Source organism: Balearica regulorum, chromosome 3, assembly GCF_011004875.1.
Source record: "Balearica regulorum gibbericeps isolate bBalReg1 chromosome 3, bBalReg1.pri, whole genome shotgun sequence".
NCBI classification, from domain to species: Eukaryota; Metazoa; Chordata; class Aves; order Gruiformes; family Gruidae; genus Balearica; species Balearica regulorum.
The window spans coordinates 90288097-90303239 of NC_046186.1; the positions used below are offsets into that span (position 1 = coordinate 90288097).

Here is a 15143-nt window from a genome sequence, read left to right on the forward strand (position 1 = left end):
CAAAAAATTGTAAGTGAAATTCAAGAGGTAAGCAGGGGTGTGGCCAGAAGTTATTGGAGCTGGAAGAGAAGGTTTTAGGTTTTTGTTTTGTTGGTGGTGGGGGTTGTTGGGGTTTTTTCCCCCTCTCTGAAGGCAAACCACACATAGGCACACATGTGTGCTCTCAACTGTTACAAAAAGGCCACATGAAAGACTTACTGATGACACTGTTTTCTTTGTCTCCAGCATTTTTTGCCAAGCTCATGGCATATTCACATACTTCTGCTGCTTCCCTCTGAGCAAGCTGTCGTAAACATGCAACTGCAGCCCGGCGAAGCAGCAAGTGGGAGCTGCACAAATGAACCTAAAAACAGAACGATTACAGGTGAGTGAACTGCTGCACCCCATATCAATAAATCAGTGCTGCTAAGGACTAACAGCATTCTATTTTTCAATTATATGCCCATGTATGAGCTGCTGGGTAACAAGCTCTTTACAAGACCTTGAGAGTTCAGAAGTAAGCACTTTTTATAATGTACAAATGTGAAAATAAAGCTAACACATACATAGCTGACATCTGTTATCTGGTTAAAGAGTTTAAATATTACAACTACTGTGCCTGTGTGATTTTTAGACTAATTATACTTTTCAATCCGTTACATTCTTCAGTACTATTCAATCTCATATTCTGCTATAGCTGTAAATCACATTCTTTTAAACAAAAAACGATCATCAGCTGCACCACACATGACAGCTAACAAAACCTTTTATTTCAAATTTGTGACAGAATTTATAGCACAAGTTTTTATAAGTGCCTCTCAATAAGAAAGCTTCAAGTTTCGTTGCTAAACAACACTAGTTTCTAATTCCTTTTGAATCACCTCAAGTACAAGCAAATATTTTTCTTATAGAAGAATTGTGCATGGTCCCTATTCTCCTGAGAGGAAGTAGCTGCACAGAGAACTGTATGTTCTTCCACAGTGGAAGAGATGAAGAACGCTCTTTAAGAAACTCTGATTCTTTATTTACCCTGGGGAATTTGCTTTTAATAAACCAAATAGACATTTGCTTTCTCAGTATTAGGTTATTATGTGGATGGAAATTGCTTTCCTAAATGAAAGGGTTGTATAGTTTATAAAACATTTTAACAGTAGACCTTTATTCCACATATGAATATACAAGATTTTAGTCCTGAAAAAACAAGCAGACTTTAAAAGAACCTCTGAATACGACACTGAGGTTGTTTTAATGGAACTACAACACAGAACATTTCGGGGATTTAATTAATGGAAAGAGTATTCCCTGGTTTAAGTTATAAAACAAACAACTAGTGGTTATCAAGCCAATGCAGGAAGAAGGAATCAAACTAGATTGTGGAACTGTGTGGTTTAATTTTGATACCTGGCATTAATTCCATTCAAAAGTGAGTTAGAAAGCAATGAAGAGTTTATTAATGGGGCAGGTAAGGCAGACCTTGCCAACATATCTATGTATTTGCAGTATAAAAAATGCACAAGACAATTCAGAGGAAAATTAAGAATGGCTTGGAAGTAAGGAATATGAGAAAAGAGAAGGAAAATAGCTTTTGTTTAGCAGAGGACCATAAAGGAACAGGAAAGAGACAGCAGACAACCCTGGGAAAAGTTTTCAAAACTGTCATTCCTGTACGAACTTCATTGTCTGTAATATTACTCACTGGTACTTACAGAGCAGATGCCTATAGGGATTGTTTGTCGTGCTGTACATGCATTCATTCAAAAGGGCCTACCTACTTTTGGGTACGTTGCACCTCTTTCATGCACAATTTTGTGAAAGGACAAGTGACAGACTCTGGGAACACACTGTACTCCCAGGAGTGCTCCAGAGTGGGGCGAGGGGGAGAAGCATGTAACAATGAGAGGATGCCCTAGGGAAAATCCGGATGGCAGACCAAGAAAAAGTTCCATTGTTGGCGTAAGTAGGATTGCACTCCTTCAGGTAACACAAAACCACCAGTTCCACAAAGAATGACACAAAAAACTTTGCAAAGCATCCAACAGACATTAGGGAGATTTTTTCCAAATTTCTAAGTACTGGACTGCTGAGCCCTCTAAAAGTAATTTTTAAAAAATAGTAAAAAAGAAAAAACCCAACAAAAAACCAACAAACAAAAAAACCCCAACAAACACACACGCCCCACCCATCCTCTTATAGCTGTATTTGGCATGTTTTAGGTTCCAGCCTCTGCCTCACTTCCAGGCTTAAGCCAGGATTTGCTGACAGAACGCTAATGGAGGGAGAAAGCAATGTGAACAGCAGCAGCAGCAGCATACAAGAATTTGAATGTCAGCATCTACTATGCTGACAGTGGTAAAATAAATTCAAAATCTCCTACCTTTTCCCAACTCACTCACTTCCCTCTACACATACAATCAGAAACAGTGTTTTGGCATCTTTTTACCCAGTCCTACTATATATAAATGCTTGCTCTCTTGTGCTCTCTAGGGTGAGGAGATAATCAAACCTTATGACTTCATTCTGGGCAGCATTCTGAAAAAAATCTAAAATGGCTTGGGGACAGAAAACTTTTTATTGCACTCCACTGTTTCTGCAAACATGGCTTGCTTATTACATATGGGTATCCCTGACATCTTGCTAAGTGCTCCTCCTGTCCTCTGCTAAGCATGTACATAACACTTAGAGGAACAAAAGGGATGTATTTTGTACTCACACAAAGACTGGGAACCAGACTGGACAGGTTGACATGCCGTGGTGCAAACATATGAAGCTGCTGAAGGCAGGATATAGCAGCTGCCTGAACAAGCGAGTCTGAATGGTCTTGTGTGATTGCACATCCCACCAAACAGGAAGAACGGATTGTTGAAATTGTAGCTCCGTTACCTAATGATGTAATATGATATCCTTAACACAGGAAAAAATTTGTATGACAACTGTAGACTTTAAACTTTGAGAACCAAGAATTTTTAATGCTTCAAAGTTCACAGATTAACATGCCACTTTTCTGAATTCCTACCGCAAGCTAGTATCTACACAACTTCAAAGAAACACTACAGAGTGTTTAACTGAGCTAAAAAAGAGATGTTGAAACAATGTCCTATCCAAACGGAATTTTGGATCAATGATCTTCAGTCAGAAATATTTTGAGAATATCTTCCCAGGACATGAAACCAGTAAAATTATCTGAATTTCAATTTTGAAAGTCTCTTTTATTCTATACATACGGGCAACGTTTCATGTACCAAACCATTTCCTAAAATATAAGGTAACACTTAAGCTAGCATACACGTGTGCAGGTGATTTTTGTTAGCTCCATTAGATGAGTTGCACTGCTCTAATAGGACAAGCATTCAAAAGAACAGTATTTAATTTGAAAAACATTCCCATTCTGTATTTTAAGAATTAACCTGCATCAGGTTTATAAAACGTCTTGAATTACAGAAAAATGTAACCTGCAGAAGACATAAGTCAATGTTTATTTAAAAAATTAATGACAGTCCAAATCAAAACATTAACACACAGCAAGCTGACACACAAGTTCAATTAAACCATCTAGAAATTTTAAATGGCTAGAAATTTAAGTCCAGTTATTTACAGTTAAAATTTCACCAGTGGCTGGCACTCTGACACTGCATCAAAGACCATCCTATAAATATTCTTAAAAATCCCAGTTAAGCAAAGTTTCAAATCTGTGTTTTTGCCATCTGAGACACACAATTTCAAACATAGTGTTTGGCATGACAAGATCATCTTCTCTCTACAATAAGGTAGAGTGATCTAAGAATATCATGAATGAATGGAACGAGTTATAGTTCACATTATCAATGATGTCAAACTTCAGCTCTTGCTGTCAGTTAAAAATAAAATCAACACGTGTTGAAAAATTAGAAGAAAAATCTTGCCTCTGGCCCCACCTATACACAAAATTATACACAGCAAAATATGCAGCAAGGGTATTTTTAATCTTTTTCCTACCATGCAAATTTGCCATTAGCCAGAACACCATATGTCACTGCAACTTCTTTATAGAAATCTTAAACTGCAGTCAAAGAAGCCCCAAGCAGTCACAAGTACGATCAGAAGTGAGGTTGCTTGCAGGACTGTAACTGAATTTGTCAACATACACACCCCCCTCGCCTGCAACCGCAACAAACAAAAATTTATTTTCTTCTATTTAAGATTGCAATATATTATCCTTACACAAGTTAGATTTTGTTTTCCCTTCAAATTCCCACTAACCTTGCAGCTCCGGCCCAACAGTAGTTATTATAGCTCCAAGGCACCGGCCTAAGCATTGATGTACTTCCGTATGTGATGGTGGAACAGTTAAGAGCAGTGTAAGAACTAGAGAAAGTGTTGGCTCCACATATCCACGGTACATTGGTCCACTAGAATCTACTATCAAGGCAAGTGAATGGAGAGACCAGGTCTATCAAAGAAACAAAGGAATGTTTTTCAGTAATACATTCAGGAAATTTAAACAGTTTTGCATGCAGACTGAGCCTAGCTCTGTGTGTCCTTGCTTAAACATATCTAGCTAGCTGCTCTGACTCCAGAAATGTTTCAAAGGTCTCAGCATCTCAAGCATTTGCCTGGGAGTTTAAATACCTCTAGCATACTTTTGGCTATCAGCAGTTTTGGGGATAATGGAGATGAAGATGACAAAGAAGTTGAGCAAAAAATGATTAAGCACTTTGAGGAAGAAAAACACAACACACCCACTTAAAAAAAAAAAAAAAAAAAAAGAGTGACTGAAGAGAAAGAGAGAATCATTCCGCTGTAAATCTGGATGCCAACTGTCCATTTCAGACTCTACAAAGTCCTTAGTGGGGAGTGCCTTTAACATTCCAGTAAAAACTGATTTTTCATTACAAGTTGAAAGGTTCCCATGCATTTTCTAATTAATTTTCTTATTAGAGAATGCAATAGAAGAAAGCAGTGCTGTTCACAGTCAATGTACTACAGGATGAGAAAAAAATGGTGAAAGATCAACCTATTTTAGTTGCAAGATAAGTAAATAACAAAAGAACAAAATAATTTCTTGTAACTGTCAAAAGAAGAAGTGGGCGAGGGCACAGTCTTTTTGGTCACTGACATTTCATAAGAATTAAATTCCACTGACAGACCTGAAAGCATTAGGTACCTCTTTATAATATCCTACTACATGATCTTATTTCAGAATTTTCTTCCATTACATTTGTGATGCAATTGCACTGAAAAGACTAAGTTAAAAGAATATTACAGTTACAAAGCTAGACTCTTAGGAGTAAGCTGGAAAACCTGCCTTTAAAACTGCTCCTTTTTAATCCTCTCTGATGCAACCCAAAACCCATTAGCACTAGCAATCAGATAACTACTTCTACAGTCCTAACCACATGGTAGCACATTATAGCTTATCCTTTCATTCCTGCAAATTTCCATTACTTGTGTTCCCACACAGTTTCTGTGTATCCATAATGATCTAGTGAGGGATGAGGTTTAAAAGTTTAGTTTTTCACAGTGGCCTGGTGTTGTACTCTCAACAGAAAATAAGGTAGGTATGCAAGTTCCACCAGAGCTTCCCCTTCATACTTCACATTTTGTTCATAAGAGAGTAACACCATTTTGTTTGTCAAATGAACGGTACACAATTATATGCCTCAAAATTACTTACTCATACATGAATTAAATTACATATGCAAACTGAACTTTGTCTTACCTTAAATAAACTAAGGAAATTTAAAAGAGACTTTATATTGTATTTATTATTATTTTTTAAACATTATTTCCAAACAAAACTAGGCTTGTTTTCTCACGTGACAAGTTTGATTATTTTGATTATTCTTTTTTTATTGCCCTGATTAAAAGAAAGAAGAAGGTACTCTATTACACGTTCTATCAAGTTAACAATTTAAATCAAGGTGGAAGTATGATTCTGTATAGTTAGTGGGGGCTTCAGCTTCTCAATCTTTGAGTATAAAGTGCCCCTACTCATGGGTCACACAAAACTTCCTGCTGTTAAAGCATAACAGTCAGTTACTATTCCAGATAATCATTTCCTTGCAGTAACTTGTGAAAAGAATGAAAAAAAAAAAGTTACCTGTTATATCATGCAATTACATCATAATCTTTGAAGAACAATAATTACAGACAAGACACTTACTTTTACTTTAAAAAGGTCTCTTTTTTTTTTTCCTTCTGAAAGTAATTTATTCTAGTGCTTTGATAGATTTCACTCTGGAGAAAACAAAATCAGCACTTTTCCCTCTAATATTCAACTTCTTAATGTAAAGACAGATGTACTGGTCCATCTAGCCCTCTCTTCTTTCTACAGCGGCAGCCACAGACGCTTAAGGGAGAGTAAAGACAGACCAAGACACTGATTCCTCAAATTTCTCCTGGGAGAGTTCAGATTGTATTCTCCCAGTTTTCAAGTATTTTCAACTTAGGAAACTTTTTGAACTGCACAGTGTTTATACATACTCAGCAACTCCAAAGGCATTGCTCTTCCAGCATGTCTAGTCCCATTTTTACTCTACCAGCAACTTTTAGTAGTCAAGTTGTCCACTTGTGTACAGTCCATAGTGGACAGAAAACCTTCCCTGCTTTTGCCGTGTATTGATCTTGGCTCCTACTAGTTCTCCTTCTGTCCCCTAACTGCAGTTAAGCTTGTGAAAGATTTACTTGGCAAAGAAAACTACTGCTCATCACCTGAGACTCCAGTACCTGATTACATGTGAACCACTAGCCAGTTATCAAAAACTTTAGTTTAGGCCACTAAGGTAGAACTAACACATTTTGCTTTACAATTACAGTCAGTTAGGATGTGCCCACAGTGAATTACTCTGGCTCAGCTGACAAGCAGACACTTGTCAGTCTGAATTAATGTGACCACTTGCAACTGCCTCAACAGTAAGGCTGTATTTTAATTGCAGTATGTATTTGGGATTCTGTACTGTAAGAATTCATATGGGAAGTTCCACTTTCCTCATGCTCCCTGGCACATGCTACATCCATATGACTTGGCTTATATGTAACAATCTCTATTAAAGAACATCTGAACAGGTAATTTAATTTTTAACTCTGAACATTTTAAAGTACTCTTGTGGCAATTGTGTTTTTTACCTGGACTTCGGGAGAGGTTCCATCCTGTGCCAAAGCCAAGAGAATACTGACACTAGTTTTCAGGTGCTGTCCAGAACCTATCCCACCAACATACCGATGAAGACAGCCCAGAGCCAAAGAATGGCCTGTTCTTGATACAACATCTCGAGCAGATTTTAACCTATCAATGTTTAAAAAAAAGGAAATCATGTAACTCACTAAGTTTGTTACAAAGGACCCTTCAAGTATCATAACAGTACAAATCATAAAATCATAGAATGGTTTGGGCTGGAAGGGACCTTAAAGATCATCTAGTTCCAACCCCCTGCCATGGGCAGGGAATAACTAACAGAATTTTGCAGGCCACTTTACAAGATCTTGAGAAGCCTTAACAACAAAAGTGAAAACAATGTCCTTAATCTATATTGCTATTAAACTGGATTAAATATAAGGAAAGTGGGGAAAAAATAATAATAATAATAATAAAAAAGCTATTTTAATAGTTATTTTCTTTCTTCCCAGTCAGACATTTTAGATGAAGAAGAGTTTTGGAAGTGAAAGAATATAGGAAAAGCATCTAGTGTTTACCAGTGTTTCACAGCAGACTAATTTAATAATCAGAAAAGTCATTGTTAGACCACTGCAGTGAAAAGGAATCGAGAATGGAAAAATGACAACACATATTGAGAAATAACAAAGAAATCCACAGCTACGTCTTCCACTGCAAAGTCAACTGAATAATTTTTTAATACAGCTGTTCTCTTCTACAGCTGAGTTCTATGACTTTTCCAATAAAGCTTTTTTTTTTTTAAATAGTGTTTTATTAATGAAATTAAACCAGAATGAATAGCATTTTGAATGACTTAGTTGTACAAAGCAGTGAATTGTTGAGTATTTTCCATAATACTTCTGAATGCATGTCACATACATAACTTTTTAATTAAAACTTTTTTGGCAGTTGAGGAAGAGAGAGGAAAGGAGGATATCCTAATTAGAACAAAGAAATCATTTGTTTTCCTGGTTGTCTGTATACAAGAGGCAAGCATGCTCCTGGCCATCAGCAAACAACAAAGTAAATGCAAATCTCAAATATAAAAAAATTACTTGACAGTGTCAACACACTGGCAACCATTAACAACTTGAATCCTAGATAAGAAGCCAAGGAAATAGTCCCAGTAATAGAAATTCAAGGAAAGACAGTAAAGATTATGTACTTTATTACAAGATGAAATGATGGGAAAAATTGAATTATCCAGAGGTAGGAGAGCTGGACTGAGGCTACGTGCATGGAGCCTGGCCAGCCAAAAACATGGGCAGCAGCCCTGAGGCAGATGCATTCTGATTCACAGATAAGTTGATGTCTTAAATTTAAGCCAAAAAACTGGGAAACATGGTGTCTTGTAGTATCTACCAGACATCCTTCTAAAGACCTGAGATTAACAGTAGAATATGGAAAAAATTATGGGCCAGTAGATAAGTTAAATCAATATGTAAAGAGGATGTTTTGATAAAACAGAACCACTATCACACAATTTATATTACAGACATGCTTAGTATAAGCTGCATTTAGTCACCTTCAAGTAACTCATCAAAAACTATTCACTGGTATCATTTCACTTTCCAAATAGTTCAACAACTCAGCTTTTATTCCTGGAAGAATCACATGCACTAAATCAAAAAGAGAAGACTCTGTTTGAAGGTTTGTTAGACCTATATAATCATAGCAACCAATCATGAAGAGAATAATGAATATGGTATTTAGTAGAGGAATCTTCCAAAGTACATTAAATTGTATTTTTATTTCCTTTTCTGAATCAAAACCAACTTACTTATCAAAACTGTATTGAGCCATTCTAGCAATGAAAGAGGCTTCTCCAACCACTTGAGCCATTCTGCCAAGAGCTTCACCTGCTGCACATCTCAAAATAGGGTTAGGATTATCAAGGGCACCCATTACCAGCGTCAGAGCAGATTTGCGGACTTCTTCTGGTCCTAACGTGCTTTTATTCTCAGCTAAACCCTACATAAGAAAAATAAGAAAAAAAACCCCAAACATTCCAAAGCAGGGGAGAAAGAGAAGATAAAGAGCAATTTTACAATATTCAAGATCTTTGATTAGACATTATGCACTTTTACTTTCATTTTAATTTGTGGTCATTTATCCTAAAATATACTGGTTGAAAACATTTAAAACTCAAAACCAACAACATAGTCTTATGTTTGCAAACACTCTACCTATTTCACTTACAGGAAGACCTGTTGCATCAGTCTTTTTTATCAGATGCATAGCAGTGCTACATGCACCCTACTGCTACTGAATCTGAGCTAGCTTTACACAGGATACCCCAGAAAAAAAGAGAAGCTTTAAAATCTAACTGCAACATCTCTTTCTATCAGACAGGAAAACCACAGCTCAGTTATGTTTCTGCAAGAATCACTTAAATCGAAGACATTTTACGTATATGAAAATATTTTTTCTTAATAATCACATCTTTGCAAACATTTACACCATCTGTTATATGAACATTCTGCAGAACAGTAACACTAAACACTGCTTCTGCAGCTTCTTTGATTCCTGTATTTCATTAATAGCACATCACCTTTCACTACAACTTTCAAGAAATCTTTTACTTTGGGAAAAATAATTAACCACATGTAAAGTACAAACACTGCATGTATTATAGAGGAAGAAGTTCATGGCTCTACCACAGATTCTCTGAATCCTCATTTCAGCTCTTAGAATTTTGACAATTCTTTGGCCATTTGGCATGGGAAATTCCAGGCACCTGCCTTAATCTACTTTTCAACTTGTAGCAACATGGTTCATGTTTCTAAGAATAAAGCAAGTGAGAGAGGTGCTGTTCTGACATATCAACCAAGGACATAGAGCCTCGGTAACACAGCTTAAACTACACAGCCATTTTTCATATGGCAGAAGTCAGACAAGAAGAAACTCATCCAATCTTTAATCACAGGCTGGTACTTCTACAAAGGTAGTTTCCTCAGTACATAGGACTAGTTGCTCTGAAGATGAGTAAGGATGACAATGACAGATGTGGTCAGACTCATAAATTGGAAACTATATAAAACAGCATCAAGAAAAAACTAGAAATGCCTTAAGAAATCTGACTAGTAGAAAGAAAATCCTACACCCCAAGACACTGTTCCACAAAGTCTTGAGGCAATGCAAGTCACTGAAATCAATTATTTCTCAGAAATATTAATTGTGACTTGCTGTCTAGCTTCCTGACTTGACAGCATGAGGTTGGATTTCCAAATGTAGACAGAGAACACAGAGCTGTAACTGAAGTTGGTGGGACTGGGCATAAGCATCGAGAATTCTATGCAATACTAGGGAGTCTTAAGAAGAAAAAAATAAGACATCCAAAACATCTATTTTTGTTTTTATTTCCAGGAGCCTCATCTGCACAATACTTTAAGATGTGAGGCGGTTTTTTAGTACATATGACAAAGTACTTAAATCCATGAGTACAATGCAAAGAAAACTACATGATTGAAAAAGAGCAAAAAAAGTCAGAGAAGTGTGAATACTATAGAATGCTGACTACATGAGCCTCATCTATTCTCTGTACTGATACGTGCAGACAAGAGCTCATGCTAATATCTGAAAAAACTTTAATTTTGGTATTTTCAAACTTCTAAGTGTTTAAGCGGTAACTTTAGTAACATTCTTCTAAAAGCCTTTTGTATCAAATACAAATCAAAGAATCAACTTGGTGAACTTTGGCATCCATTAAAAGTTTACAAATTTTACCTTCAAGGCACTAAGAACAGCAGTAAAGATATTAAGCTGCACAGCTTGCTGGCGAACACCTTTAGCCTGCTTGACACATTCAGCAAAGTGATCCAACATCTGTAATCTAAAACAAAGGAAAGAACATAATTTAAGTGATATTCTTTCAAAATACAAACTCAAATACAGCTGGTAAAAAACCACACACAACAAAATGGCCTTTTAAGTTCAGTCACAGAATTTATGCTTCAAGGGTTGCAGAAGGTATTCATTTTAGAAAGGATAGAATTATTCTGAACGTCACTTTGCTGGTTCTTTTAGCTCATCCACAAATGTTTACTATTGCTTTTGAAGAAACCACCACCAAAAGGAAGTGAGTCTTCACGTAGAATCACGCTGCCACTCCTCTACCATTCAAAATAGTGTTACTGTCCATATTCCTATTATTGTTCCTATTGTTTTCACTATTTAATCTCCATTTTTCCACCATTTAACCATGCCAGAAAGTGTTACTGGGAGGAGGAATACTCCCTAGAAGATACCAAGAACAGGAGTATAACATATAATCTGCATTCTTAACTACTCGGCAGTTCCCCAGTCAAATCTTTCCATAGCTAACAACAGATACAGATCAAATTGTGCTACTGCAAGCTGGCCTCATGTCTACCCTGCACTTACTGCAAGATGAGATTGACTGCTAGGAAAAAACCTGTTCCCATCAGGATTGCACTGAAGGATAATTTTACTTTGAAATGCATTGTACAGCTGCTTTCACTCTGTGCTCAGTGACAAATTAGCTAAACTGAATGACAAAAGTAGTCCTGACAACTCATAACTCTGCAAAGGTAATGTGGAACACAAAGGAAAATATGCTGAATTCCATTTCCTCTTTTTCATCATGCATAAAATAATTTGCTGAGTATAAATCAAATGGTCTTACTCACTGAAGCCAAATGAAATTCAATGGATGCTATTGCTATTTTTCCAAGCCTGATTCGAAGTTAATTGCAATGGATATTTTTGCAGGAAATTTTGGTTGCAGAGGTATTGCTACTGTTAAATGCAGTAATAGGAGAGAAGAATCTGTCCTCCACCTCTGGAACCTAATCTTCAAAACTGATAAAACTGAGGAAATCACTTTATTTCTAAACTGAGTAGACATATTCTGGAATCCTGAGACACAATGAACACCAAATACTAAACTCTGAATTTAAAGACAGTTGATATCAAAGCAGATTCTTATTTCAAGGAAAAAAAAAACCAAAACAAAACAACAACAAACACCCATAATATTTTCCAGGGAACAAGGCATTAGATTCTGAAATTAAACACTAATGTAAACTGACCTATGTTTGTAAGAGACATGAGGAAAAACCACACCAAAGAGAGCCACAGATGCATCGATGACAGATACTCCTAAAGGAAGGGGACCGGGCACAGCTTCACCAGCAGGGATGCGCAAATAAATAGAAGATGGATCATGTTCCAAAGCACCACTTCCAGATGCGCTGTTTGGCTGAAGCTGCAAAATGCCATATAATATGAATACCTCTGAATATACCTTCACACATAAAATTTGGAACAAGAGATAACCAAAACAAGTATGTGGTGTCTTAGAACAACAAAATAGCTTACAAACACCTGAATGCAACTGCAGTGTACCCCTGCACACACACGCAAGTATTTAGAGGGCCAGCTAAATCCTGGAGGGTCAAAGCCATTAACAGCTGGACAAAGCACAAACTACCACTCCTGGTAGTGGAGATCGAAATCAGAGAAAAGTAGATTAATTCTGGTACTAATAGTAGCTTCTGAATCACTGACTACACAGTGAGATTTCAGAAAAAAGGTTATTCATTCACTCTGAACATTGAGTTACAATACAGTATGATAAATGATCAATTTTGGCTGTAATGATTCCCTACATAGAAAGTTTGAGAAACAGTACTAAAATTATTAACATTCCTATCATCGTGAAAATACTTTCTAACCATCATTCTTTCAGGAAACACAATTAAACAATTATCTATTTTCTCTGAAGAAAAACTTACTTCCATAACTCATTATTTAGTCATGAAACAAAATGAGAATCTAGTAGCTCTATATTCCTCTTAAAAGGTCAGAAAACAGAACGAACATTTGTTGAGACCTCCATATCACTGAAAAATAAAACATGCCTGAGCACAAGAGCCTCCTGTGATGCACTATAGGCCTTCAGTTACCAACAGTGACACTGTTCTATAGGCTAGAGGTGGTTAAAAAAAAAAAAAAAAAGAGGATGAGGAGGATCATTCCAGAAAGCTCTGTGGTTTGAAAACTGCACTGGAATTCTACTATGTACACCACAAACAAGGGAAGTTTATAAACCCTTTTTTCACTTTGACATGCTGATCTTTTCTCAGAAAGTTTCTGCCTGGTTTCTCACGCTTCACATCAGCCTTGGCTTTTGGATCTCCTCAATCAAGACAGCTACCTTCTGAGAAACCTTGCCATTATTAGATACGCTGTGGCAGAAAAGGCATTTTCAGCTCCCCGTTTCTTCTTAGCCCAAGAAATTCCTGAGAAGCTGAATTGCAAAGATCATGATGGTGCAGTTCAGCAAATGCTCAGAAGAGTTAGTTTTCACTAAGAAATCAAAAATCAGAGTAGAATTATGAAGACAGAGACAGGTTGGTGGGTATACTCAGACAGACAACCAATTTTTCTCCATGTCAGTAAATGCAGAAATATATGAGTGTAAAAGGCTTGAAAAGAGGAGGCCAGCTCCCTCCTAGTCATCACAAATTAGGAAAGCAAAAAGAATGCTGTCACCAGATAGTTTCCTAAATTATTTAGCATTAACAAATTGTTCCTTATGCTACATTTCTTCTCCAAGGGCTATATGAAAAATGATAACTGGATGAACATTACCAGTTGATCTGAAAAACGTTAAGAGACCACAATACTTGCTTTTTTAAAATTTTTAATTTCTACGTTTCAAAGACTCACTTCGCAGCAAATTCCTTACAATACCAGTAAAATTGTGTCAATACTTCCAAATGAAATGTAAGATTTCATATTACACCTATAAAAGTAGTTAAATCTCTTTTTGCTATAACACCATTTGCAATAGTGATATTTTCACAGCAGTTTCACTATAAAACATGTTCAATGGAACTTACATTTTTCTGAACCAGAAGAAATATGCGAGAACAACTTCTAGACTAGGAAGATCGGAGAAGGCGGGGGAAGTATTGTTTTGGTTTAAAGAAATTAGGTTAGTTCACTAACCACAACCATATAAATTGCATAACGCTACTCGTATCTCAGCTGTAGGCAGTTTTTAATCAAAATGGTACACTGTAGATGGAAGCACTTATACCTAACAAACCTCTGAAATAAGACTAAAAACAAGGCATGAAGCTTCAGTTTTGGAAGGCTTCCCTACACACAGATTACACAGTGCAGATAATTTGTTATTCTTCTGTTTTTTTATTACCTGGTCTTCAATTGACTTATGATCAGTTTCCTGCAGCCAAGAGCCAAGAAGAACACTATCATCATAATGACAAAGAGACCTTAGGAGTGATGTGGTTGTATTAGCAGAGTTGTCTGTCAAAGTAAATTCGGCTACCAGCTCTCGAAGAAGTGCATTAAATGATCCTAAAAAGACAGGCATTAAAAAGAACCCGAAACATTTCAGCTAGAGATCAGAAGTCACAAATCAGAGCATGTACCATTACCTCAATTTTACAGGTAGCAAACAGACAGAGAAGTAAACCTGACAAGGCTAGAGTTGAGAGCAAGGCTTCAAACCGAACCCTGGGCTCCCCATTCCCAAATCAATGTTCTAAACAACAGATCGGGCCATCCCTTCCAGGATGACAGTCCAGATTTTGCAAAAATTTGCTCATCCACATGATCATGTAAATTTAATAAATGAAGAAACAAAACTCAAAAAGCTGATCTGTCAGATCATGTGACAGTGCCTGGCAATTTAATAATAGCATAATCTGTCTAATAGATCAAATCGAGTTAAAAAAAAAAAAAAAAGACACCACCAGACACAACCAAAACTAAATCTTCATTCTCACATCCGCCCTTTGAGTACACTAAGGACAACTCAATGACGTTCTCTATCTTTTAAGTAATAATGACATAAAACACCTTAATTCGATTTCAGAACATGATCTCCATACCTCTCAATCCTATAAATAGGACTATAACTTTTATACTCTAAGTGTTACTCTAATATTTTGCAATATTCATACTCTGTTGTTATACTGTCAAGATGACATACAGACGTTGAGGAATACAGTACAAGACTCTTGGGGATTCCTAGTATTCTATT

General features: G+C 36.5%; 1 protein-coding gene across 2 annotated transcripts in view; it reads right to left on the reverse strand.

Moving 5' to 3' along the window:
- HEATR5B (HEAT repeat containing 5B) overlaps positions 1-15143 on the reverse strand; it is a 61435-nt gene that overhangs the window by 30384 nt on the left and 15908 nt on the right. For both annotated transcript variants that reach the window (XM_075748876.1, XM_075748875.1), the window contains exons 15-22: positions 14292-14455; positions 12160-12335; positions 10835-10940; positions 8889-9079; positions 7081-7240; positions 4216-4405; positions 2690-2859; positions 199-343 (exon numbers count right to left, since the gene is read on the reverse strand). In XM_075748876.1, the coding sequence (XP_075604991.1) occupies positions 199-343; positions 2690-2859; positions 4216-4405; positions 7081-7240; positions 8889-9079; positions 10835-10940; positions 12160-12335; positions 14292-14455 (1302 nt within the window). The remainder of the gene's footprint in view (positions 1-198; positions 344-2689; positions 2860-4215; positions 4406-7080; positions 7241-8888; positions 9080-10834; positions 10941-12159; positions 12336-14291; positions 14456-15143) is intronic.